This window comes from Hypanus sabinus, chromosome 9, assembly GCF_030144855.1.
Source record: "Hypanus sabinus isolate sHypSab1 chromosome 9, sHypSab1.hap1, whole genome shotgun sequence".
In the NCBI taxonomy this organism is placed as follows: Eukaryota; Metazoa; Chordata; class Chondrichthyes; order Myliobatiformes; family Dasyatidae; genus Hypanus; species Hypanus sabinus.
The window spans coordinates 81,829,164-81,853,267 of record NC_082714.1 but is presented as its reverse complement, the minus strand read 5'-3'; the positions used below and the strand labels follow the sequence as shown (position 1 = coordinate 81,853,267).

The 24,104-nt window shown below is 51.0% G+C and overlaps 2 protein-coding genes across 6 annotated transcripts in view; one reads left to right on the top strand and one right to left on the bottom strand.

Moving 5' to 3' along the window:
* Positions 1–16,169, bottom strand: part of lmna (lamin A) — a 139,905-nt gene extending 123,736 nt beyond the window's left edge. For 2 of the 4 annotated variants that reach the window (XM_059979995.1, XM_059979998.1), the window contains exons 1-2: positions 16,022–16,169; positions 13,853–14,210 (exon numbers count right to left, since the gene is read on the bottom strand). In XM_059979995.1, coding sequence (XP_059835978.1) covers positions 13,853–14,199 — 347 coding nt within the window. In that variant the 5' untranslated portion in view covers positions 14,200–14,210; positions 16,022–16,169. Of the gene's footprint in view, positions 1–13,852; positions 14,211–15,938 lie in introns of all 4 variants that reach the window. The other 2 variants (XM_059979996.1, XM_059979997.1) reach the window with 2 other exon arrangements.
* A 1,514-nt stretch (positions 16,170–17,683) lies between these two features.
* LOC132398858 (histidine-rich glycoprotein-like) lies at positions 17,684–23,088 on the top strand. 2 transcript variants are annotated; one of them, XM_059978691.1, is made up of 2 exons: positions 17,684–18,149; positions 21,038–23,088. In XM_059978691.1, the coding sequence occupies exon 2, from the start codon at positions 21,718–21,720 to the stop codon at positions 22,933–22,935; it is 1,218 nt and encodes a 405-aa protein (XP_059834674.1). In that variant the 5' UTR covers positions 17,684–18,149; positions 21,038–21,717; the 3' UTR covers positions 22,936–23,088. The 2 variants fall into 2 exon arrangements, with proteins under 2 accessions (XP_059834674.1, XP_059834675.1); XM_059978692.1 differs by having other exon boundaries at positions 17,684–18,207.
* Positions 23,089–24,104: the final 1,016 nt, after the last annotated feature.

Sequence of the window (24,104 nt, the reverse complement as noted above, 5' to 3'; positions counted from 1 at the left end):
ACAGAAGTCAAACAAATAACATGGGCACCCTTCGTAGCCAACTACACCAAACCACAGGAAATGAGCTGGAACTGCTTGCACACAGTGATCAAACCTTCCCTCACAGTCAGGTCTCTCCAACCATGTCTTCCCTACCTCGCATTCCAGGACAACCCACCAGGCCATTCCAAACCTCCCACCACGGTTACAGATGTCCAGTCAAATCCTCTCAAACTTCTACTCCGGTGAGGTCATAGAACCATTGGCACATGGAGAGAGTCCATACCAACCCATTGATTCATTGTTTTTATTCACCGGGCATCCCCATCAGCACCTCACAGGTTCCAACCCTCACCCACTCTTGGGCCAGTTAAACCACTGGGGCGAGGTCTCAGTGTGGAGCTCATTCTGCCTTTCCAACCCCTTGCTGACCAGTCCTATGGCTTTTGAGAGTCACCCTGTTGGCATGATTCTTAGTGTGGAGGATCAGAGGGATCGATTCACATCCGTAGATCCCTCGTCATTCCCACGCGTCGATTGGTGGTTAAGGAAGCACATGGCGTGTTTGCCTTCATTATCCAGTGGAATTGAGTTCACGAGCCTGGTTAGACTCGCTGGAATACTGGGCTCCTCATTTCAGGAGGAAGTTAGAAGCTGAAGAGGGACAGCGGAGATTTACCAGGACGCTGCCCAAGTTAGACAGCTGGCTTCACGTGGATGGATTGAGTGAGCTAGGGTTTCTCTTTGGAGCGAAGGAGGACAAGAAATGACCTGACTTGATAGAGTACAAGATGTATAGATTGCGTGACACCCAGTGAATCCTCCAAACAGGGTACAAATCAGTAATACCACGGGGCACAATTTTAAGGTGAGTGGAGGAAAGGTCAGTGGTAGGTTCTTCGCACAGAGTAATGGGAGTGTAGAACACCTCACCAGCATGGTTGTAGATGCAGTATACAAGGGCAGTGAAGAAACTCAATAGGAAAATGGAGGGAAGGGTTGGGTTGATCTTGAAGTGGTTTAAAGGGTCAACACAACATTGTGGGCCAAAGAGCCTGTACTGCACTAAACCTCATTTGCCACTTCTCTAGCCAGCTGACATCTTCCTGCTTTCCAAGGCTCCCCTCAGCACCTCATACACCAATTTCAAACTTCCACCACATTCTACACAAGCCTAGGGTGTTAACCTAGATCACAGTCCAGCACAGAAATCAACTACCTACTCCTCCTGCTGCCTCAGGAAAGCAGCCAGCATATTCAAAGACCTGGACATTACAGACATGACACAAGCTCCCATTCTCCTGGTCCCTTCTCCCATCAGGCAGAGGTACAAAGAGCCTGAAAGCTCATTTCCCCAGGTTCAGGGGCAGTTTCTATCCCACTATTATTGTACCCTTGAATGACCCTCCAAGCATGGGCCTCACCATCGACCTGGTTGTGACCCTTGCAGCGTATTGTCTATCTACACTTTCTCCGTAACTAACACTTATCATAGAAGCAGGAGTGTACCAACTGGGCTGCTTAACCAGCGTGCAAAAGACAAACTGTGCAAATACAAAATGAAAAGTAATAATAAGCAACAAGCAGAGAAAACAAGACAAAGTCCTTGGGTTTTTGGAACTCTTCAGCGATGGAGCGTGAAGGTTACCCTTTTTGTTCAGAGCCTGCTGGTGTGGCAAGTCCAATTACAGCCACGTGGCCAACCGTACACCTTTGGGATGTAGTAGGAAAACCAACGTGGAGATTGTAGATTCTCCTTGCGGGATGAAGCCAGGATGCTGGCTCAGCAAGCATTGAGCTCACCACTACAGTACACTATTGCTGTAGCTCCGCAGAAGTGACAATAAAACCTGATTTACAGAACACTTCCCAGAAATAGAATTGCTCAACAGCCCTTAAACTTTGCTCCCTGCCGCTCAAATGGCATCTTATCAGCTACAGATTTTTACTTTTGATTCTGGAGTTTTTTTTCCTCCACATTGATTATTTCAGTTTTTATACGTAGCTTTCACAAATTCTATTCCTTTTTTCCAGTACCTCGGGGTGGTGCTGTATATGGTGACAAGGACATACTCTTGGGCACAGGAGATTCGGTAGACACTGGAATTTGGAGAAACACACACAAGATGCTGGAGGAGCTCTGGTCAGGCAGAACAGAGAGAAATGAGCACCCTGATGAAGGGTCTCGGCCCAAAACACTGACCGTCCATTTCCCTCCCTAAATGCTGTCTGTCTGCCCTCTCTGGTTGGGTGAGAAACCCCTCGAACGTCCCAGTATAGTGGCAAAGGTCACATTACAGCAATAATACCACTCCAACTCACAACCTTATAGGCTGCATCTCTGCAGTTACGATAAGCAAGAGTTACTTGAAACCAGAACTTTTATCTCTAGTACTGGGGCGAAGGCCAACAACATATCTGGGAATCAAAGTCCAATTGCTGAATCTTTGCTCTTCACGGTCGCCAAGCAGATTGGCTTGCCTCCTGGACCTTTACCCCTTCTTGGCTTGTGGGGTGAGGAGTTTAAAGGTGCTGTCAGTGTGTAAGTAGAGATTTGATGCTGCCTGCACTAAAGGTTCTGCTGGAAGGAGGGGTGGGACAAACTTGGGTTACATTCTCTGAAGGGGAGAGGCAGTGGGGTATCTTGGAGAGATTATGAGAGGCACAGAGTGTACAGCTGGTATGATTTAACCCCAGGGTCAGAACATATAACACTAAAGGGTTAAGCATTAAAGTAAGAGGGGGTAAAGTTTAAGAGATGTATAGGGCACGTTTTTTAAAATATAAATACAGAGAGTGGAGGTGCCTGGAATCCACTACGGAGGATGGCGGTGGTGGGCGGCAGATATGATAGAGGTGTTTAACAGACTCTTCGAAAGGGTCAGGAATGTGCAAGGCTCCACAGGTGCCTGAAAGCAGCGAGTCAAGCTGACCAATAGGCAGAAGGGGGATACAAGCTCCAAACCAGAGAAATAAACTCCTCTCGGGCTTCCACCTGGGTACAGCTAACGATTATAACCGAGCAAACTCTGCCACTTTCATCAGGCTGAGAGCACCAGAAGAATTTATTCGTCCTACATGCCAGGGAAACACGAGATCCTTTTTCCCAAACCAGAGATTCCACAGATGCTGGAAATCCAGAAATACACACATGCTGGTGGAACTCAACAGGTCAGGCAGCGTCTGTGGAGAGGAATAATCAATGTTTCAGGCTGAAACCCTTTATCAGGATTGGAACAGACGGGGAAAACAGCAAGAATAAAGGGAAGGAGTACAAGCTGGCAGGTGATGGGTGAGAGGGAAGGTGGGAGGGGATAGGGACCCTGATGGAACTGCGGACAACAGCAGCAGGGATAGATCTGGATGATTCAGTCTGGGGAAATGCAGGAGCACCATTGACTCTCAAAGTTGCAGCAACAGGGAAAGCGACTGGTCTGGAGTAAGAGAGGCACTGTGCAAAGTGTCAAGAAGCTGAGAAAGGGTGAACGAGGGTCAGTTCCTTATTAGGGTGAAGACTCAAGTTTAGAATAAATCAAGGAACAAACAAAATTCTGGAGGAACTCAACAGGCCAGGCAGCATCTATGGAAAAGAGTAAACAGTTGACATTTTGGGCCAAGAACCTCCATCAGGACTGGAAAAACAGGTGAAGAGTTAGATCAAGAAGGTGGAAGATCAGGAATCTTCTTCCTCTCCTCCATCCACCTTCATAGTCTAACTGCTCATCTTTTCCCCCAGTCCTGATGAAGGGTCTCAACCTGAAGCGTTGACTGTACTACCCCCCCCCCCCAATGGATGCTGCCTGGTCTGCCCAGCTGCTCCAGCATTCTGTGAGTGTTGCTTGGATTTCCAGCGTCTGCAGGGTTTCTCGTCCAAAAATGGATCAAAGCCATTTGGTGCATGGCGTTAGCTGTAAGATCCTGGTTCAATTCCTGCTGCCACCTGTAAGGTATTTGTAAGTTCCCCAAATGACAGCACAGGTTTCTTCCAGGTGCTCCAGTTTCCTCCCACTTTCCAAAGACCTACAGGTTAGGGTTAGTAAAATGGGGGGACGATGCTGGAAACAGTAACTAACACGACTGAGTGTGACAGTATCAAATCCCTTGATGAAAGTCAACATGTACCACAGTAACCATTATAATGAAATTATCAGCATCTTATTATAATTTATTACAATTATATTATTATAACCATCTTATTATAATGAACTAATCCTGGATAATGAAAGTTCAAAATTAAAAGTAAATTATCAAAGTACATACATCACCAAATACAGCCCTGAGATTCACACTAGTGGCATACTCAATAAATCTATAGTAAAATGACCATAACAGAATCAATGGGATGATTCACCAGCTTGGGTGTCCAGTGTGCAAGAGACAACAAGCTGTCAATACAGAAACATAACAACAAATAATCAATAAATCAAGAGCGCAAGGCGAAGAGTCCTTGAAAATGAGTCAGATACAAGATGAAACACAGCGAAGTTCTGCGGGCGACGTACAAGTTCATTTTAAATCTTGAATAGAATTCTTCCTTGCTGACTGACCAATCCACCCCTGTCCGAGAGAAAACCCCTCGCTACAGAAACCACAGACTTCACTTGAAAGTTAGTCTGGCATTTACTGTTTTAGTGCCAAGGCACCACCCTGATGTATGAACTCCAACTTCCCCTGGTAACCTCCCGTCTTCCATCGGGACCAGGGGATTAGCATCTCCTGTCCATTTTTAGATCCTCAGAGACATCCTCCTCTGCTTACGAGGCCTGATGCACCACACTCATTTAGTACCTTACTCATCCAAAAGTAATTTCCTTGCTGCTATGCACCCACCCCAGCTCTGCTCTCGCAACTGTTTCCTGTTCTCATGCCTGCAGTATATTTCTGTTGTCATGGTTACAGTTGTACAGTACAGAGAACGGCCATTCGGCCCAGCATGCTCATGCCAACCAGGTACCCATCCACACCAATTTTCCTGCATTTGGCCCATCTTGCTCTATAACTGCAAGGCATAAGAGCAGAATTAGGTCATTCAGCCCATCGAGTTTGCTCTGTCATTTCATCATGGCTGACCGATTTCCCCCCTCCTACCTCCTCCTTTGACCCCCTTCCTAATCAAGAACCTATCAACCTCTGCTTTAAATATACCCAAGGACTCGGCCTCCACAGCTGCATATGGTAATGAATTCCACAGATTCACCACCGCCTGGCTGAAGAAATTCCTCCCATCTCCGTTGCAAATGGATGCTCCTCTATTTTGAGGCTGTACCCTCTGGACCGAGGATCTCCCACTGTAGGAAACATCTATGACCTGGCACTCAAACACAAGGCCTGGCTGCTTAAATCATAATATTTGGAAAGGTCTTCTATTTACTTTCTTTCCAAGTTCACATTCAAGTATTTTTTTTAAAACAACTTCAGCATCTGCATTTCTGTGTTTGGGGTGGAGGTTAGCCTCGTGCTCTGGCAGCAGGAGTGACCCCAGTTCAATTCCCGCTGCCCTCTGTCCTCCTGGCGACCGCGTGGGTGTCCTCCCCATTGGAAATGTGGGTGTAACGGGGGGGGGGGGGGGGGGGCCGGCTCACTGGTCCCAAAGGGCCAGTAAGCGAGGCAGGATCTGCGATTCTTTCCAGTCTCACCTTAAACCTATGCCCTCTCATGTTTAGACTCTCCAGCACCGCAGCCCTCAAAGTCACCCACCAGACTCGGCCAGTCCAGTCTGTAGCATCTCTCCCAAACAACATCCCGGTGAATCTCTCCGCCATTCTGCAGGAGATCAAATTGGTGGGAATCATAGGTGGGGGGGGGGGGGGGGGAAGAGAATGTCAGTCACTCAGAGCAAGAAGAGAGGAGGGAGTTGCGAGGGGAAACATCGCACACACACCTCTTCCTCTGTACAACTGGGAGTGGAACAACTTTACCCTTCACAGTCAAAACCCATTCAAGCACACCTCCCCCGACGTGGTCCACCCTTGGCAAGGCAGGCTGGGACGTAGCAGGATGTCGACATTACGTTCCTGCTGCTCTCCCAGCAGCTTAAATGATCTGCTTGTGACCACCGGGTTCTCCGCTTTCCACCCTCATCCCCCAGATGTCTGGGTTAGTAGGTTAATTGGTCACATGGGTGTCATTGGGGCAGGAGAACTTGCTACTGTGCTGGATCTCCAAAACAACTAAAAATAAAGCTGGAGCAAGGCCAGTCCAGAGGAGGTGGCACAGGTGCTGGAGGGGACGTCTCACAGCTCCTGTCCCCACCTCCAGCGCAGTCTGCCCTGTGACTACGCGGGCTCCCCTCCCACGTCCCATTAAATCAGCTGCTGTAAATAGTCTCCCTAGTGCGTGCAGCGGACGTTGGGGAGAAAATGAGGGATAGATGTTCAGGGCACACTCGGTGAGCTAAGGGGCCTGTATCTCTGTACAACGACTGGGTCCATACCATTCACCCATTTGATTTCACCGTGTCAACGGTCACAGGGCTTTCCCCAGACTGGGGGGGGGGCACATTCAATACAGACAGCCAGAGTTCAGACTCGCTCAGCAAATCTGCAGGCAGCTATTTTTGGAACCATGTTCCATTAATAACATCGCCAAGCAGCACACTCTCCCAGACTTTTCTCCTAGAACTGTCACATGACTGACTGGTACAAGGAAGGGTAGGGACAAGCACCTCAGCCTGCAGTGTTGTGCTGAAGTAACTAGTAACCACGGCCAAGTGATCCCATCCCTTCCCAGCCATTCCTGCTGTTAGCAAGGGCCCCATTATGGACAGGAGATCCTCAGTTCCCTAGCTATATCTGGGATGGGGAAGGGGGTACATTTACTGCTGGGACTCCTTGCCTTGGGAGTCGACTCTCAAAACAAAACCCCAGTAGCCAGAACCAACTGCATTTATGATGCCTCCAAGTGCACAAAACATTTCTGAGGTGGTCCTTTCCCATCTGACCCAGCTCAGTGAAGTAGCACAAACCACGTTGTCAGTAGCTCCGCACACAACCAAAATGCTTTTGGCTGGGATGACGAAGAAAGCCGCGGGCAAGGCTGATAATTATTAACCCTCCCCCCTGGGGGGCGGGGGTCCAATGGAAACGGGTGGTGACCGAAAAGAGTTAAGGTCCACTGGGAGTGAATAGGAAGGGGTGGGGTCGCAGTGGGAGTGAATGGGAGGGCCCCGTCGGGGGGTGCTGCGGTGGGGCAAAGGGAAGAGGTGGGGGGCCCCGGGTCGGGAGTGCAGTCAGTGGGGCGAACGGGAAGGGGTGCGTCCCATTGGGAGTGAATGGTATTAGGTGGGGCCCGTCGGGAGCGAACGGGAAGGAGTGGAGCTGGGGGGGGGGGGTCCAGTCGGGACCGCTGGCGGCTGGGGGGGGGGTCCATTCGGGACCGCTGGCGGCTGGAGCGAACGGGAAGGAGTGGAGCTGGGGGGGGGGGGTCCAGTCGGGACCGCTGGCGGCTGGGGGGGGGTCCAGTCGGGACCGCTGGCGGCTGGAGCGAACGGGAAGGAGTGGAGCTGGGGGGGGGTCCAGTCGGGACCGCTGGCGGCTGGGGGGGGGTCCATTCGGGACCGCTGGCGGCTGGAGCGAACGGGAAGGAGTGGAGCTGGGGGGGGGGGGTCCAGTCGGGACCGCTGGCGGCTGGGGGGGGGGGGGTCCAGTCGGGACCGCTGGCGGCTGGGGGGGGGGGGGTCCAGTCGGGACCGCTGGCGGCTGGGGGGGGGTCCAGTCGGGACCGCTGGCGGCTGGAGCGAACGGGAAGGAGTGGAGCTGGGGGGGGGTCCAGTCGGGACCGCTGGCGGCTGGGGGGGGGTCCATTCGGGACCGCTGGCGGCTGGAGCGAACGGGAAGGAGTGGAGCTGGGGGGGGGGGGGGGTCCAGTCGGGACCGCTGGCGGCTGGGGGGGGGGGTCCAGTCGGGACCGCTGGCGGCTGGAGCGAACGAGAAGGGGTGGGGATCCCGTCGGGAGCCAGTGTCCAAGTTGAGAGTTTGAATATGGTGTTGACTAACAGTCACATCAATAAGGCCCTTTCCCTTGTATTAATTACCCCCCCCCCCCAAATATTGGCAAGAATTTCGATTTTTGCAGTCGAGAACGGAGGTTGCACAGCAAGCTCCCCTTGCTGACACTCAACAAGATTAAATATTGTTCCCTTCCTCCACAAGAGACCACCCCACGCCACCCCACCCCAGTAAGAACTGCCCAGAATCTGAGCGAGTCTGTATGCAGGGCAGTTTAAATGAGTGGATTTAAATAGTGGGCTGGGGACGTGAATGAAGAAACTGTTCAGGAACAGGGCGAGGCGAGGGTGTTGGGACGCGTGTTACTGGCCCGGAGAGGGAGAATAGAACAGCTCCTCCTACAACCGACTTCACTGAGTCTGCCGAAATCCCGAACAAATGAAAGGCCTTGTTTTCTTTTAAAAATTTTTGAAAAGGTTATCAGCTGCTTAATATGGGACGAACTGTGTTCAGGATAAATTCAAGGTCCCCACCCAGTGAAAATAACACACCCAGCTATTATAGTGAGCGCAAATAACGACGCTTCCTTATTACAAGCTAATGAACCCAAGCTAATTTAATCGGAGTCAGGTTAATAATCAGTGACAAATGTCGGGAATCTGTTTTATGACAGCACTACAGTGCAATAAACGACAAATATAAATATATAAAACAAAGAAATAGTCCGTAGTCCATGGATTTATTATTCCTCCAGAAATCCAAAGGGGAAGATGCTGATCCAGAGCCTCTTCAGGCCCCTGAACCTTCTCTATGAAGGTAAAATCGAGAAGAGGGCATATCCTGGGTGGTGGGGGTCCTTAAATCGGTCTCATTCCAACAATTCTCATTTCCTTATAGTTTAGTTCCCCCCCCCCCAACCAACACAGTAGGAGGGCAATTTACAGCAGCCCCATACCTCACTGGATGCGGAGAGAACTGGGGAAGACTGGGAACCAGCACACACAGAGTCTGGAGGTCAGGGTCTCTGGAGCCGAGAGCCCATGGCTCTACCCTCTGTGCCACAGAAGTGATTCGAGGATTTGAAAATTCCTGTATGCAAGGAATGTGGGATTGGCAAGAGGGCTGACCCACTGGAGTCCTGCCAAAAGGTTTCAACCCAAAACATCAACTGTACTCTCCTCACTCCCTACCCGGTCTGCCGAGTCCCTCCAGCATTTCGTGAGTTGCCCAGATCTCCAGCGTCTGCAGGCTTTCTCTCGTTTGTGATTGGTTTATTTTGTCACTTGTGGCAAGGCACCAGCAAGTTACATCCATACAGGCAAACATTTTAAATATTACTTTATTTGTCACACGTACAGAAATCCACACTGAAATGCACTGTTTGCATCGAAAGAGCCACTCCTGCCAACACAGCTTGCCCACAACTCAGCAACCCTGAAAGCCGGTCTTTGGAAACCCACATGGTCACGGGGAGAACATACAAACTCCTTACAGACAGCGGTGGGAATCAAACACTGATCTTACCGTCATTGTTACACTAGATCAGTTCATCAAGGTCACGCAAAAGGGAAAGTAAAACCAACGATAAGTGCGGTGCAAACAAACAAGGTGCGATGGTCACAGTTGGGTAGACTGGGAGAGCGGGAGTTTACTAGGGAGCTGTTCAACCGTCACGTTCTTCCAAACCTTCAGAAGGAGGGTTCTGGGCAGCTGCTCTCTACTGAAAACCCCTGGAGAATGGAATCACGCATGGAACGGGCAACCATTGACAAGAGGCATTTCCAAGAAAGGGGCCAGAGGGTGAACTCTGAAGCCCAGGTTCCACCCTCGGGCAGTGGAGGAGGCAACAGGAAATCCCAGAACTCTGGAGAAAGAATGAGATTTGTCAGGACAGGTTGACAAGGCTATTCCCTAGAACACAGAAGATTGATAGGAGGGACACAAAATTACATGGGGTGTAGATAGGGTAAATGCAAGCAGTTGCCCCCACAGTTCGCACAAGACCACGAGAGGGCTGGGTTAAGGGTGAAAGGTGAAATATTTAAGGGGAACACAGGGGGATTTTCTCTTGGGGGTGCTGAGAGTGTGAAATGGCAAGGGCAAGAGGTGGACCAATATTTAAGAGAAATTGGATGGGAGGGCTATGGTCCAGGTTGATGGGACTAGGCAGATTAATGGTTCTGAACAGACAGCGGGCTGTTGCTGTGCTGCAGTGTTAAGACCACACCTCAGGGAAACAGCTCTCCATCCCACCGTGTTCCTGCTGACCCCATCCGTACCAATCACATTCCCAGCACTTGGATGAATCACTTTGCAGTGCAGGTTGCAAGATTCAACTAGAATCCCAGAGGGGTTTATACTTTCTGCCCCATCTGTGGGGGATTTCTTCCAGGAGCTGCAGCTTCTCCCGCAGGTTGTGGTCAGTGGTGGAGGAAGTGTGGTGATACTCACCCAGCACAATCCTCACTGAGTTGATGCAAATGTTTGATATCCTTTGCTGTATGTGAAGTACTCGTTTCAGATAACCACTACAATGTGCTGAGAATCCGCCTCCACCACTCCTTCAGGCAGTGTGCTCGTGATTCAAGTTACATTTACTCCCCCCCCCCCCCCCAACCGATGGGAAACAAAATCCTCCTCAGATTCCTTCCATCTACATTTAAACACCTTGCCACAGGGACATGAAAAAAAGTTTCCTTCTAACTATACTCACACTATTCCAAAAGCTTTCATCATGTACCACAGGGTACACACCCAGCCTCTCCCTGTAACTGACACCCTCCATCCTAGGGAATCCCCTCTGGAGTCACCTCCTTCCTACAGTGTGGCCACGAGAAATGCACACAGCCTCTATGCCAAAGACAATATGGTAGAAAAAGCCCTTCCTCATGCTGGCGTGCTTGGGAGCCATCCTACAGAGACTGCAGGACATCCCTGATTGTTCTCTTTTCAACTCCGTCTCAACTCCCTGAACACCAGCTTCAAAATAAACATACACACACCCGAGACAAACTGGCTTTAAAAAAGAAACACTTGTGACCAGTCAATCATCTCCTAAATGACAAAAGGCTGGAAGAACTCAGGCCAGGCAGCATCTGTGGAAAGGAACAGACAGTCAACATTTCAGGCCGAGGCACTTCGGGATGAGAGATGTTAGCCTGAGATATTGACTGTTTGTTACCCTCGACCTGCCGAGTTCCTCCAGCATGTGTTACTGTATTTCCAGTATCTGCAGAATCTCATGCTCCAATGACGTGTCCTGGAATAGATTCATGGAAAATGCCATGGGCGTTTCCTTCTCAGTTTAAATCCATCAAACCGACAGAACAAAGCACCAGTTGACTCCGCCCTCACTCCTCAGATTATCACACCACTTAGTGAAGTTTCGCCTGGTAGTCATTCAGTTTTTGAGGGCCACACCCAGACCCAGCCTTGCATTCCCCACAGCGAGCAGGCTGCCACAAGACAACAAGTCCCAAGCTGGTTATTGATCGGGGTCTGTGCACAAGAGGGTTGGGACTACTGACACAGGAGCAGAACTAGAGCATTTGGCCCATCCAGTCTTCTGTCTGATTTATTAACCCTCTCAACCCCAGTCACCTGCCTACTCTAAGATTTTATGCATTTACTAATCAAGAACCCACCAGCCACTTTAAATATATCCAGTGACAGCCTCCACAGCTGCCAGTGGCAATGAATTCCATGAGTCACCACCCTCTGGCTAAAGACATTCCTCCTTCAGTTCTGAAGGGATATCTTTGTATTGAGGCCATGTCCTCTGGCCCTGGACTCTCCCATTATCCTCTCCACATCCACTTTCAATACGTTTCAAATGAGAACCACACACCCATTCTTCTAAACCCCTGAGTATACACCCAGAGCCATCAAATGCTCCTCATACCCTAACCCTTTCATTCCTGGTACCTCCTCTGGGGCATCCAGAAAACCAGCACATCTCATCTTAGATCAGGGGCCCAAAGCGGCTCCTGACACTCAGTGCCATAAAGCTTCAGCGTTACATCCCTTTTATTTCCAGTCCTCCCAAAGTGAATGCTAACATTGTGTCAGCCTCAGTGTGAAACTACAACCACACTATACTGATGACGTGTGGAGGGATTTGGGGCGGTGTAGCTCCACGGAAGGGTCACTGCAGACATAATACACAAGAGCCTGCAAGAGGCTGTACAAGGTAGTGTGTTATTCTCAGGGCTGTTTTTGTTAGCACACTGAATGTGGTAAGATATTTTAAAGTTTAAGTGGGACAGCATGATAATGCAGCAGTTAGCATGACAGCATTACAGTGCCAGTGGCTCGGGCTCGAATCCTGCCACTGTCTAAGGAGTTTGTAACCTATGGCAAGGGTTTCCTTCCACATCTCTCAGACCGACAAGATCATAGGCTAACTGGTCACATGGGTGAAAAGGGGTAGCATAGGATTGAAGGGCCAGTTACTGTGCTGCATCTCTAAATAAAATTTCAATGACAAGCCCCAACTTCAGAGGACTCGAGTAACTCAGCAACAGCAGATCCCAGACAGTCAGAGTCCATTCAGCCCTCTGTACTAGCCACTTGCTGGGCCTATTTGTCCACACCTCACGCTGAGATTCTCCATGAGCACTCTGCAGCCACATTCCAGACCTGCCTGGTACAAGCAGAGAGGTCGCTCCCACACTGCCCCAGGTGGAACCCACACTTACACAAGCGTGGGCTCCTTTGCCCCACATGCTGAACACGTACCATACAAACTTCAACGCTGGGCCCGGGAGTTCTGACGCTCAGGCCCAAGCAGAGTGACGACAACACGAGACACCTGGGAGACCGGAATCACACGGATTCAAGTGATGCCTTGGCATGAGAATTGGAGGGATTTGATGGGGGGTATCAACAAGTTGGTTGGGAGATCCATGTATCCTGTGCTCCCTTCTCCACATCAGTGAGAACGCATACAAAGTGCCTTTGCTCTGCCTGCCACAGAAACAGGAATCCCGATAGCCACCCACTCCAGTTCGACCCCCCCATTCCAAAACGAGCCTAAGCCCTCCTCCACTGCCAAGCTCAGGTTGGAGAAGCAGCGTGTTCTGTACGGGTAGTCTGCAGCTTCCTGTAGTGATGCCCGAGGCAGAATCACTGACAAGCCCTCAGTGGTGGCACGCCCTCGCTGAAAGGGAAGCTGGTCTGCAGCATAACAAAGGGTAACGATTGTACCCCAAACCCCTCCCAAGCAACAGGAGACATCGAGTCCTGACACTCGGCTCACCGAGCCCTTCAGCTGGTCCGTCTTATTTTTGCTCCTTTCTGGAGTAAGGTGGGGAAAACGAGGAGGGACAAAAGCAGAGGACCGGATCAGAGGGACTTGGAAGGTCAATGCAATGCAGGACGAGACCACATTGGGCCACCTGAGCTGTCGAGTCTGCTCCATCATGGTCGGTTTGTTTTCACTCATCCCTCTGTAAATCCGACATCCTTACTAATCAAGAACCTATCAATCTGTTTTAACTACACATTCCTGTGGCAATGTATCCACAGATCTGCCACTCTCTGGGGGTAGAAATTCCTCATTGTTCTAAAGGGACACCCTTATATTCTGAGGCTGTGCCTTCTGATCCTAGGCTCTCCCACTGTCTAGTCCTTTTCATAATCAAAAGGTTTCAGTGAGATCTCCCCTCATTTTCCTAGACTCCAGCAAGGACAGTCCCAGAGCCATCAAATGCATCTCCAACATTAACCCTTTCATTCTCAAACCTCCTCTGGACCCTCTCCCAAACCAGCACATCCTGACGGGCTCAGACCTGTTGACAAGGGTCTGAATGACACCTTAAAGCCTCAACATTCAATTCTTATATGCTACACCTTGATATGAATGCCAACATCACATTTGACTTGCTGCAAGTCAGAGGGTGGGACGAGACGGCCAGAACAGAACCTACCGGCTCTTCAGCTCACTGTGCTCCTCGCGGATTTTGCCCAGCTCCAGTTGCAGCCGAGCCTTCTCCTTGGCCACGTTGTCCAGAGTCTTCCGGGCATCGGCAAGCTCAGTCTCAAACATGGCTTTGATGTTCTTCACCTCCCGGCTGGTGGTCTCCTCGGACTCGGTGATGCGGAGCCGCAGGCCAGCATTCTCCAGCTCCAGCGAGCGCACCTTGTCAATGTAGACGGCCAGCCGGTCGTTCAGGTTCTGCAGTTCCTCCTTCTCCTGGAGGCGGCTGATCTTGGTGGGGCTCAGTGGGGTGGAGGCGTTCGAGCGGCCGTGCCGCTTCTGACCTGGGGTCTGCATCGTGGCACGAGCTGGCGAGGGAGGAGTGGAGCGGAGTGAAAAGATGCACATCAAAAACAAGACCAACTCCCTAGTCGTCAATGCAAGTGATCCCCTCAAACCTGCACCCAATCACTCTAGCCATGAGGCAGCCCTTCTGTGTACAGCAGGACCCCAGAAACAGCTGGTGTCGGGGTAAAATGCCAGGACCCAGATCACCAGGGAGGTTCTTCCCCCCACCCCCCCTGCCCCAGCAATAGAGGTCTTGGCCCAGAATGTCAACTATTCCTCTCCATAGATGTCTGACCTGCTGAGTTCCTCCATCACTTTGTGTGTGTTGCTCTGGATTTCCAGCACCTGTAGAATTTTGTGTTTATGAAAGGTGGGGGGGGGGGGTGAAAAATATTTTACAGAGAGCTGACAATTAAAGTGGAAGACAAGAGCTTCAATATGTAATCCACATACAGCCCCACCCCGCACACAGAGCTTGGGTGAAGGGTCCCAGAAACATTAACCGTTTATCTTCCTGCCTGACCCACTGGTTCCTAGGCACAACAGCATAGTGGTTAGCACAGCACTTTACAGTGCCAGGGACCCAGTGCCACTGTCTGTAAGGAGTTTGTACTTTCTCCCTGTGACCGTGTGGCTTTTCCTTCAGCTACTCTTCCCCCCATCCCCCACAGTCCAAAGGGTTCGTAGGTTAATTGGTCACAAGTGTAATTGGGCTTGTAGTACTGTAAGGGTCAATAATCATGCTGTAAATATCCAAATAATAACTAAGATTCCCTGTTCGTTCCCTCCCCAATGAGTGCAAACTCGAAGCAGGAGAGGGAGCACACATTGGGCGAGGGAGCTGGCATAGACAGAGGGAAATCATGCACACACAGAAAGGGGATCACATCACATTTTAAAGAAAAGTGGGCTAACGAAGGGTGCTCAAGGCACGAGACTGCAGAACCCAGAGCGACACACACAAAATGCTGCAGGAAGTCAGGCAGCATCTGTGGAGGGAAATGAAGAGGCAGCATCTCAGTCAGTCTCCCGAGTTCCTCCAGCCCTTCATGTGAGGCAAGGGTTAACTTGGGAAGCACAGCGATATGGAATGAGAGGGCATCAGGAGGGGTGGGTGGAGTACAAATGTGGGAGACATCATTCATCCACAGCCAGGAAGCTGCAGGGGTAACTGGGGCATACCCTACAGGCAGGGAGCAGAGAAAGGCACAAGCACTAAGTTTGTCAGATAATTCTAATACAGGACAGGGTGGGGCCCTCAGCTAGAGTTTGGCAGGGCCATTCAGCCTTCCATTCATAAACCCCACTCACTCCCTCAGGATCTACTCCCCCTATAGTACATCAGTGACACCCCCCCCAACAACTCACCCACCCCGTACACTATCCCCACAACTCCTGTATCCCGTGACCCTGTAACCCCAGGGATATCCAGCCCCCGTATCACTCCACACTATCTACAAACCTCTAGTAACTGCAGACTCCTACGCTTACTCCACCTCTTCACCAATCTCTTGCCCCAGTAACCCCACTACATACCACAGTCCCTGTCTCATCGACTTGAGCCGCCCCAAACCTGGGCTCACGATGTCAGCACTCCCAAACCGCACGGACTCCCACTGACATACAACTCAGTGACCCCACTGACACTTGCACCCCAATGCCCCTTTACACACACCCGCCGAACCCCAGCATGTCGACACTTCAGCCACGACCTGCAAACCGCAACACCAGCGCCACCCGCACCCCACCTGGGTCACGCCCAGACCTGGGGATCGATGCCTCTGGCCGGGAAGCACGCAGAGGCCGGCCGGCCGGCGGCAGGAGGCCTCACCTGGGACGTGTTGCAAGCAGCAACTGTCGACGTGTGACAGCAACGACTCGACTCGGCTGGGCTCGGATCCCGGCGGTGGTACCGCCTGCTCCCGGCTCCGGCTGATTTAATAGCGTAGGCTATGGGGGCGGGTCGGCGCAGGCAGAGGCAGTCGCATTGGCAGTGCCCGGCTGACCGACGTTACGCGCAGCCAATCGGCGACAGGGAACGACGGGGGCGGAGACATTGACGGGACTCGAAACGAAACTCAAGATACGTCAAGTGGTCAAGGTCACGGGAGAGAGGGAGAGGGAAAGAGAGGGGAAGGGGTGGGGGAGAGGGAGAGAGAAGTAGGGGTGAGGGGCTAGGGGGAAGGGGAGAGAGGTAGGGACGTGGGAGGGGATGGGGTAAGGAGGTGGGGGTAAAGAGGGAGGGTGTATGGGGTGGGGGTAAGGAGGGAAAGGGAAGGGGATAGGAGGTAAGGTGGGAGGGAGCGGGAAGGAGGATGGGGTAGGAAGGGGAAGGAGGTGGGGCTAAGGAAGATGGGGTAGGGGTAGGGGAAGGGAGGGGAAGGGATGGGGTAAGGTAGGAGGTAAGGGTAGGGGTAAAAGGGAGGAAGTGGTGAGGGGAGAGGAGGAAGGGGAGGGGATAAGGAGGGAGGGAGGGGAGAGAGGGAGGAAGGAAAGGGGGGGAAGGAGGCAAGAGGAGGGGAAAGGGAAGGAGGGTGAGAGACCTGGAGGGAGAATGGGAAAGGAAAATGAGAGAGGGGGAAGGTAGGAGGTTAGAGAGAGAAATTAGGGAGGGGAGAGGGGAAGAAGAAGGAAGGGGTGAGGGCAGGGGAGAGGGGAAACAAGTGAGGGAAGGGCAGAGGAAGGGAGGGAGGGTGAATGAGAGTGGGAAGGGGAGGTAAGGGGAGAGGGAGAGAGGAAGGAAGATGGGGTGGGGGGAGATGGAGAGGGAGGAGGATGGAGAGAGAAGGGGAGGGGTGGAGGGAGAGAGGGGCAAGGAGTGGGTGAGGAGAGGGAAGGGAGAAGGAGGAAGGGAAGGGGTGAGGGAGGGTGTGAAATAGGGGAGAGGGAGGGAAGTAAGAGGAGAGGCAGGGGGAGATGGTGACATGGAGTTTGGGAGAGGTAGAGGGGGAGGGGAGAGGGAGGAAGGAGGGAGGGGAAAGGAGGGGATGGGTGTGAGATGGGGAGATAGAGTGATAGGGAGGAAAGAGGAGAGACAGGGAGTGAGGGGGTAAGAGGGAGGGGTGAGGGGAAATGGAGATTATGGGGAGAGGGAAGACAGAAAGGTTAGGGGAGGGGAAATAGGAAAAGGGAGGGGAAGGGAGGGAGGGGGAAAGGAGGAGAAGATAGCGGAGCAAAAAGGAGGAGCTAGTTGGGAGGGGGTGATGGAGGTGGGAGATAGGGAAGAGGATTGGGGAACAGGGAGGGAGGAGATAGGGGAGATGAAGGGGAGATGGGTAGAAGTATGAGGAAGGGGGAGATAGATGAGAGGGGAGAAAGGACAGTGGGAGGAGGAGGGTGTATTTAGGGGTGAGGGAGAGTGAAATAGATGAGGGGGAGAGGGAGTGGGGAGATAGGGAAGACAGAGGGGGAGATCGAGGATGAGGGAGGGAGAAGGAGGGGTTGGGGAAACAAAGGGTGAAAGGGAGTGAAGGAAGATGGGCTGGAGGGATGAGGGACAAGGGCAGGACGATGGGGGAGAGTGAGTGAGAGAGGGAGCCAAGGGGGATGGAGATGATAGGAAGAGAGAGAGAGGGTGGGAGTGAAGGAGTGAAAAGCCGGAACGTCATCACACTGCATTTTGGAGGCTGAGACCCTACACCGTCTGAGATTCACAGTCATGTAGACTGCAAACAAGATTCAGAGTGAAATGGACCGGACGATCCATTTCAGAGAAACGTAGACCGTGCACTCATTTCAGAGAAATATAAACATAGTGAATTCTATTTTGCAGCAAGAATACTATGACAAAAGTCCGTATAAAGTACCAAGATAAATTGTGCCAAAGAGTTCATGGTCTGTGGAAAGGTCTGGCTTGGAGTCAGAAGTCTCTGATCCCGTGTCTCGGGAGTCGGGCGGATCGAGGGTCGGTGTCTCGACAGGACCCGTGTGTCGTCAGGGATGTTGGGATATCTGCAACGGTGTGTCTGGAGATGCTCTATACCATTCTGAAAGCCCTTGTGATGGTTGGTTCCCAAGGTCAGGAAGCACAAGCAGAGATCTCTTTTGAGGGTTCTGAGTGAACTTGACAAATTGGACACTGAGGGTGATTCCACAGAACTGGACAGAGTGGACACTGAGAGGGAAATTCTCCAGAACTGGACAGAGTGGACACTGAGAGGGAAATGCTCCAGAACTGGACAGAGTGGACACTGAGAGGGAAATGCTCCAGAACTGGACAGAGTGGACACTGAGAGGGAAATGCTCCAGAACTGGACAGAGTGGACACTGAGAGGGAAATGCTCCAGAACTGGACAGAATGGGCACTGAGAGGGAAATGCTCCAGAACTGGACAGAGTGGACACTGAGAGGGAAATGCTCCAGAACTGGACAGAGTGGACACTGAGAGGGAAATGCTCCAGAACTGGACAGAATGGGCACTGAGAGGGAAATGCTCCAGAACTGGACAGAGTGGACACTGAGAGGGAAATGCTCCAGAACTGGACAGAGTGGACACTGAGAGGGAAATGCTCCAGAACTGGACAGAATGGGCACTGAGAGGGAAATGCTCCAGAACTGGACAGAGTGGACACTGAGAGGGAAATGCTCCAGAACTGGACAGAATGGACACTGAGAGCATAATTCCACAGAACTCAGTAAAATGGACACAGAGAGGGAAATTTCCCAGAACAGGACAGAATGGACACTGAGAGGGAAATGCTCCAGAACTGGACAGAATGGACACTGAGAGCATAATTCCACAGAACTCAGTAAAATGGACACAGAGAGGGAAATTTCCCAGAACAGGACAGAATGGACACTGAGCGGGTAATTCCCTAGAATTGGACAGAGTGGGCACTGAGGGTATTTACCCAGAACTGGACAGAGTGGACACACAGAGGTAAATTCCCCAGAACAGGACAGAATGAACACTAAGAGGGTAACTCCACCAGATCTGGAAAGAGTGAACACTGAGAGAGTAAATCCACAGAACAGGGCAGAATGGTCACTGAGAGGGTAATTCCTAATACTGGACAGAATGGGTATATAGGGTATTTCCCCAGAACTGGACAACTTCGACAATGAGAGGGTAATTTCCTAGAACTGCACAGAATGGACACAGAGGCTGAATCTCCAGAACAGGACAGAGTGGACACTGAAAGGGAAATCCTGAGAACTGGGCAGAATGGACACTGTGAGGGTAATTCCCCAGATCTGGATAAAATGGACACTGAGCGGGTAATTCCCTAGAATTGGACAGAGTGGGTATTGAGGGTATTTCCCAGAACTGGACAGAATGGACACTAAGAGGGTAATTAACCAAATCTGGGCAGAATAGACTGAGAGGGTATTGCCCTGGAACTGGACAGAGTGGACACTGAGAGGGAAATGCTCCAGAACTGGACAGAATCGACACTGAAAGGGTAATTTCTTAGAACTGCACAGAATGGACACTGAGAGGCTGAATTCCCAGAACTGCACAGAGTGGACACAGAGAGGGTAATTCTCCAGAACTGGACTGAAAGGACACTGAGAGGGCAATGCTCCAGAACTGGACAGAGTGGACACTGAGTGGGCAATGCTCCAGAACTGGACAGAGTGGACACTGAGAGGGAAATGCTCCAGAACTGGACAGAGTGGACACTGAGTGGGCAATGCTCCAGAACTGGACAGAGTGGACACTGAGAGGGAAATGCTCCAGAACTGGACAGAGTGGACACTGAGAGGGAAATGCTCCAGAACTGGACAGAGTGGACACTGAGAGGGCAATGCTCCAGAACTGGACAGAGTGGACACTGAGAGGGAAATGCTCCAGAACTGGACAGAGTGGACACTGAGAGGGAAATGCTCCAGAACTGGACAGAGTGGACACTGAGAGGGAAATGCTCCAGAACTGGACAGAGTGGACACTGAGAGGGAAATGCTCCAGAACTGGACAGAGTGGACACTGAGAGGGAAATGCTCCAGAACTGGACAGAGTGGACACTGAGAGGGAAATGCTCCAGAACTGGACAGAGTGGACACTGAGAGGGAAATGCTCCAGAACTGGACAGAGTGGACACTGAGAGGGAAATGCTCCAGAACTGGACAGAGTGGACACTGAGAGGGAAACTCCCAGAACTGGACAGAATGGACACTAAGGGGGTAAATAACCAAATCTGGGCAGAATGGACACTGAGAGGTTAATTCCCCAGCACTGGACAGATTAGACACAGAAGGTAGTCTGTGACAGTACAGAAGGTAGACACTGAGAGAGTAATTCCCTAAAAGTGGACAGAATAGACACTGAGAGGTTAATTTCCCAAAGCTGGATAGACTAAACACTGAGGGTAAATCCCATGAAATGGACAGAATGGACACAGAGTGTATTTCGCCAGAACTGGACAGCTTCGACAATGAGAGGGTAATTTCCCAGAACCACACAGAATGGACACTGAGATGCTAATTCCCTAGAACTGCACAGAGTGAACACCAAGAGGGTAATTCTCCAGAAGTTTGGGTTTTGAGATGGAGAGAAGGAAGAATGTTTTTCTCTCAGGGTCAGGAGTACGCCGTTGGGCCCTTTGAATCTGGTCCAGCGTTTCATCACAGCTGATCCATTATCCCTCTCAGGGTTTGTTCTCCCTAGAATCTTTGATGAGACTCTCAACCCGTGGCTTGGCCCCCACTGCCATTTGTGGAAATGATTCACCACCCCCTGGCCTGATCTCTGTTCTGAGGTTGTGGGCCCTGTTCTAGACTGCCCCTGTTGGAATCATCCTTCCCACATCCTCTCCTCATTCTTCTCCGTCCCAGTGATTAGAGGCCAAGAGCCATCGAATGCTCCTCATACAATAATCCTTTCATTTCTGGAATTATTCTTCTGCAGATCCTCGGGACACTCTTCAATGCAAGCACATCTTAGAAGAGAGGCCGAAACTGCTCGCAATACTCCATGTGGTCTGACCAATGCCCTATAAAGCCTCAGCATTAAATGCTTGCTTTTCTGTTCTGGTCCTCGTGCAATGGGAGGACATTTTTACCATCCGGGTGCATCACAGGTTGGTACGGCAACTGCTCTACCCCGACGGCCAGAACCTGCAGAGGGTTGAACACTCAGCTCAGCACGTCACGGAAGCCAGCCTCCCTCCATGGACTCCATCTGTACTTCAGTAACGCAACCAAAAACCCCTCCTGTTCTAGACGTTCTCTCGCTCCCCTCCAGTCAGCACGAGATACAAAAGCCTGAAAGCTCATACCAGGCTCAAGGGCAACTTCATCCACACTTCTCAAACTCTTGACCAAACCTCTCGTACACTGAAAGGTGAACCCTTGTCTATCCCATCGTGGCCCTTGAACTTTATTTGTCTGCCTGCACTCTCTCGGTAACTGTCACCTTCGATTCTGCACTCTGTACCAGCCTGATGTACTGATCTGTCCTGAATGGCTTACAGACAAAAGCTTTTCACTCTACCTCAGCACCTGTGACAATGCTAAACCGATACCAACGAAACCCAGTCCTGATGACGAGTCGTCAATCTAAAATGTTAATTCTGTTACAAGAACAAAATGCTGCAAATACTCAGCAGGTTAGGAAGCAACCAAACAGAAAGAACGATTCAAGTAGAAGACCATTACTATCTGGGGGAACTCCAAGCAGAATGTACAGTCTCCACATATGAGCACACATGGATAGACACACTCACACACACACTCACACACACACACACTCACACACACTCACACGCACACACACACACACACACCCTCACACGCACACACATGCGCACACACAGGCACTCACACACACACACACGCGCAGACACACGCACGCACCCACATGCACACACACACGCACACACACATGCACACACACACACTCACACACACACACATACACACACACATGCACACACACACACACACACACACACACACACACACGCACACACACATGCGCACACACAGGCACTCACACGCACACACACGCGCAGACACGCACGCACCCACATGCACACACACACACGCACACACACATGCACACACACACACACTCACACACACACACACACATACACACACACACTCACACACACACACACTCACACTCACACTCACTCACACACGCACACACATGCGCACACACAGGCACACGCACACACCCACATGCACACACACGCACACACACACACATGCACACACATGCACGTGCGCACACACACACAGTCACACACGCACATGCACACACACACGCGCACACACATGCACACACGCACACACAGACATGCACACAAACATGAATGCTCTCACACGCACACACACGCCCTCACACATACACACGCACACACACATACACAGACACACACGCACACGTACAAACACATGCACACAGACGCGCGCACACACACATGTATGCATGCACATGCACACACACACCCTCACACACACGCACGCAGACGCACACACAAATGTGCGCACACGCACACACAGACACACACACGCACACACACAGACAGACACACACACATGCACGCACACACATACAGACACGCGCGCACACACACAGACACACACACACACACACAGACACACGCACACACATGCGCGTGCACACACACACACCCACCAAGTTACAGAGGTACACAATTACAAACATGCAGTTACACATGCACACATACAGTTACAAAAAGATACAGATACACAAACAGACACACACACATACAGTTACAGACACAGTTACCCAGACACATACATATAGTTCCATATGCTTTGAAACTACAGCTGTGAGGATCCCTGCGGCATCTGATAACCCTGTGATCCCTGTCTCAGAGGCCGGTGTTAGACTGTCTTTAAAGAGAGTGAATCCTCGCAAGGCAGAAGGTCCCGATGGAGTACCTGGTAAGGCTCTGAAAACCTGCGCCAACCAACTGACGGGAGTATTCAAGGACATTTTCAAACTCTCACTGCTATGGGTAGAAATTCCCACTTGCTTCAAAAAGGCAACAATTATACCAGTGCCTAAGAAGAATAATGTGAGCTGCCTTAATGACTATCGCCCGGTAGCACTCACGTCTACAGTGATGAAATGCTTTGAGAGGTTGGTCATGACTAGACTGAACTCCTGCCTCAGCAAGGACCTGGACCCATTGCAATTTGCCTATCGTCACAATAGGTCAACAGCAGACACAATCTCAATGGCTCTCCACACGGCCTTAGACCACCTGGACAACACAAACACTTATCAGGATGCTGTTGATCGACTATAGCTCAGCATTTAACACCATCATTCCCACAATCCTGACTGATAATTACAGAACCTGGGCCTCTGTACCTCCCTCTGCAATTTGATCCTCGACTTCCTAAACAGAAGACCACAATCTGTGTGGATTGGTGATAACATATCCTCCTCGCTGATGATCAACACTGGCGCAGCTCAGGGGTGTGTGCTTAGCCCACTGCTCTCCTCCCTCTATACCCATGACTGTGTGTCTAGGCATTGCTCAAATGCCAGCTATAAATTTGCTGACGATACAGCCATTGTTGGTAGAATCTCAGGTGGTGACGAGAGGGTGTACAGGAGTGAGATATGCCAACTAGTGGAGTGGTGTTACAGCAACAACCTGGCACTCAACGTCAGTAAGACAAACGAGCTGATTGTGGACTTCAGGAAGGGTAAGGCGAAGGAACACATACCAATCCTCATAGAGGGATCAGAAGTGGAGAGAGCGAGCAGTTTCAAGTTCCTGGGTGTCAAGATCTCTGAGGATCTAACCTGGTCCCAACATATCGATGTAGTTATAAAGAAGGCAGGAGAGTGGCTATTCTTTATTTGGAGTTTGAAGAGATTTGGTATGTCAACAAATACACTCAAAAACTTCTATAGATGTACTGTGGAGAGCATTCTGACAGACTGTTTCACTGTCCAGTATGGAGGGGCTACTGCACAGGACTGAAAG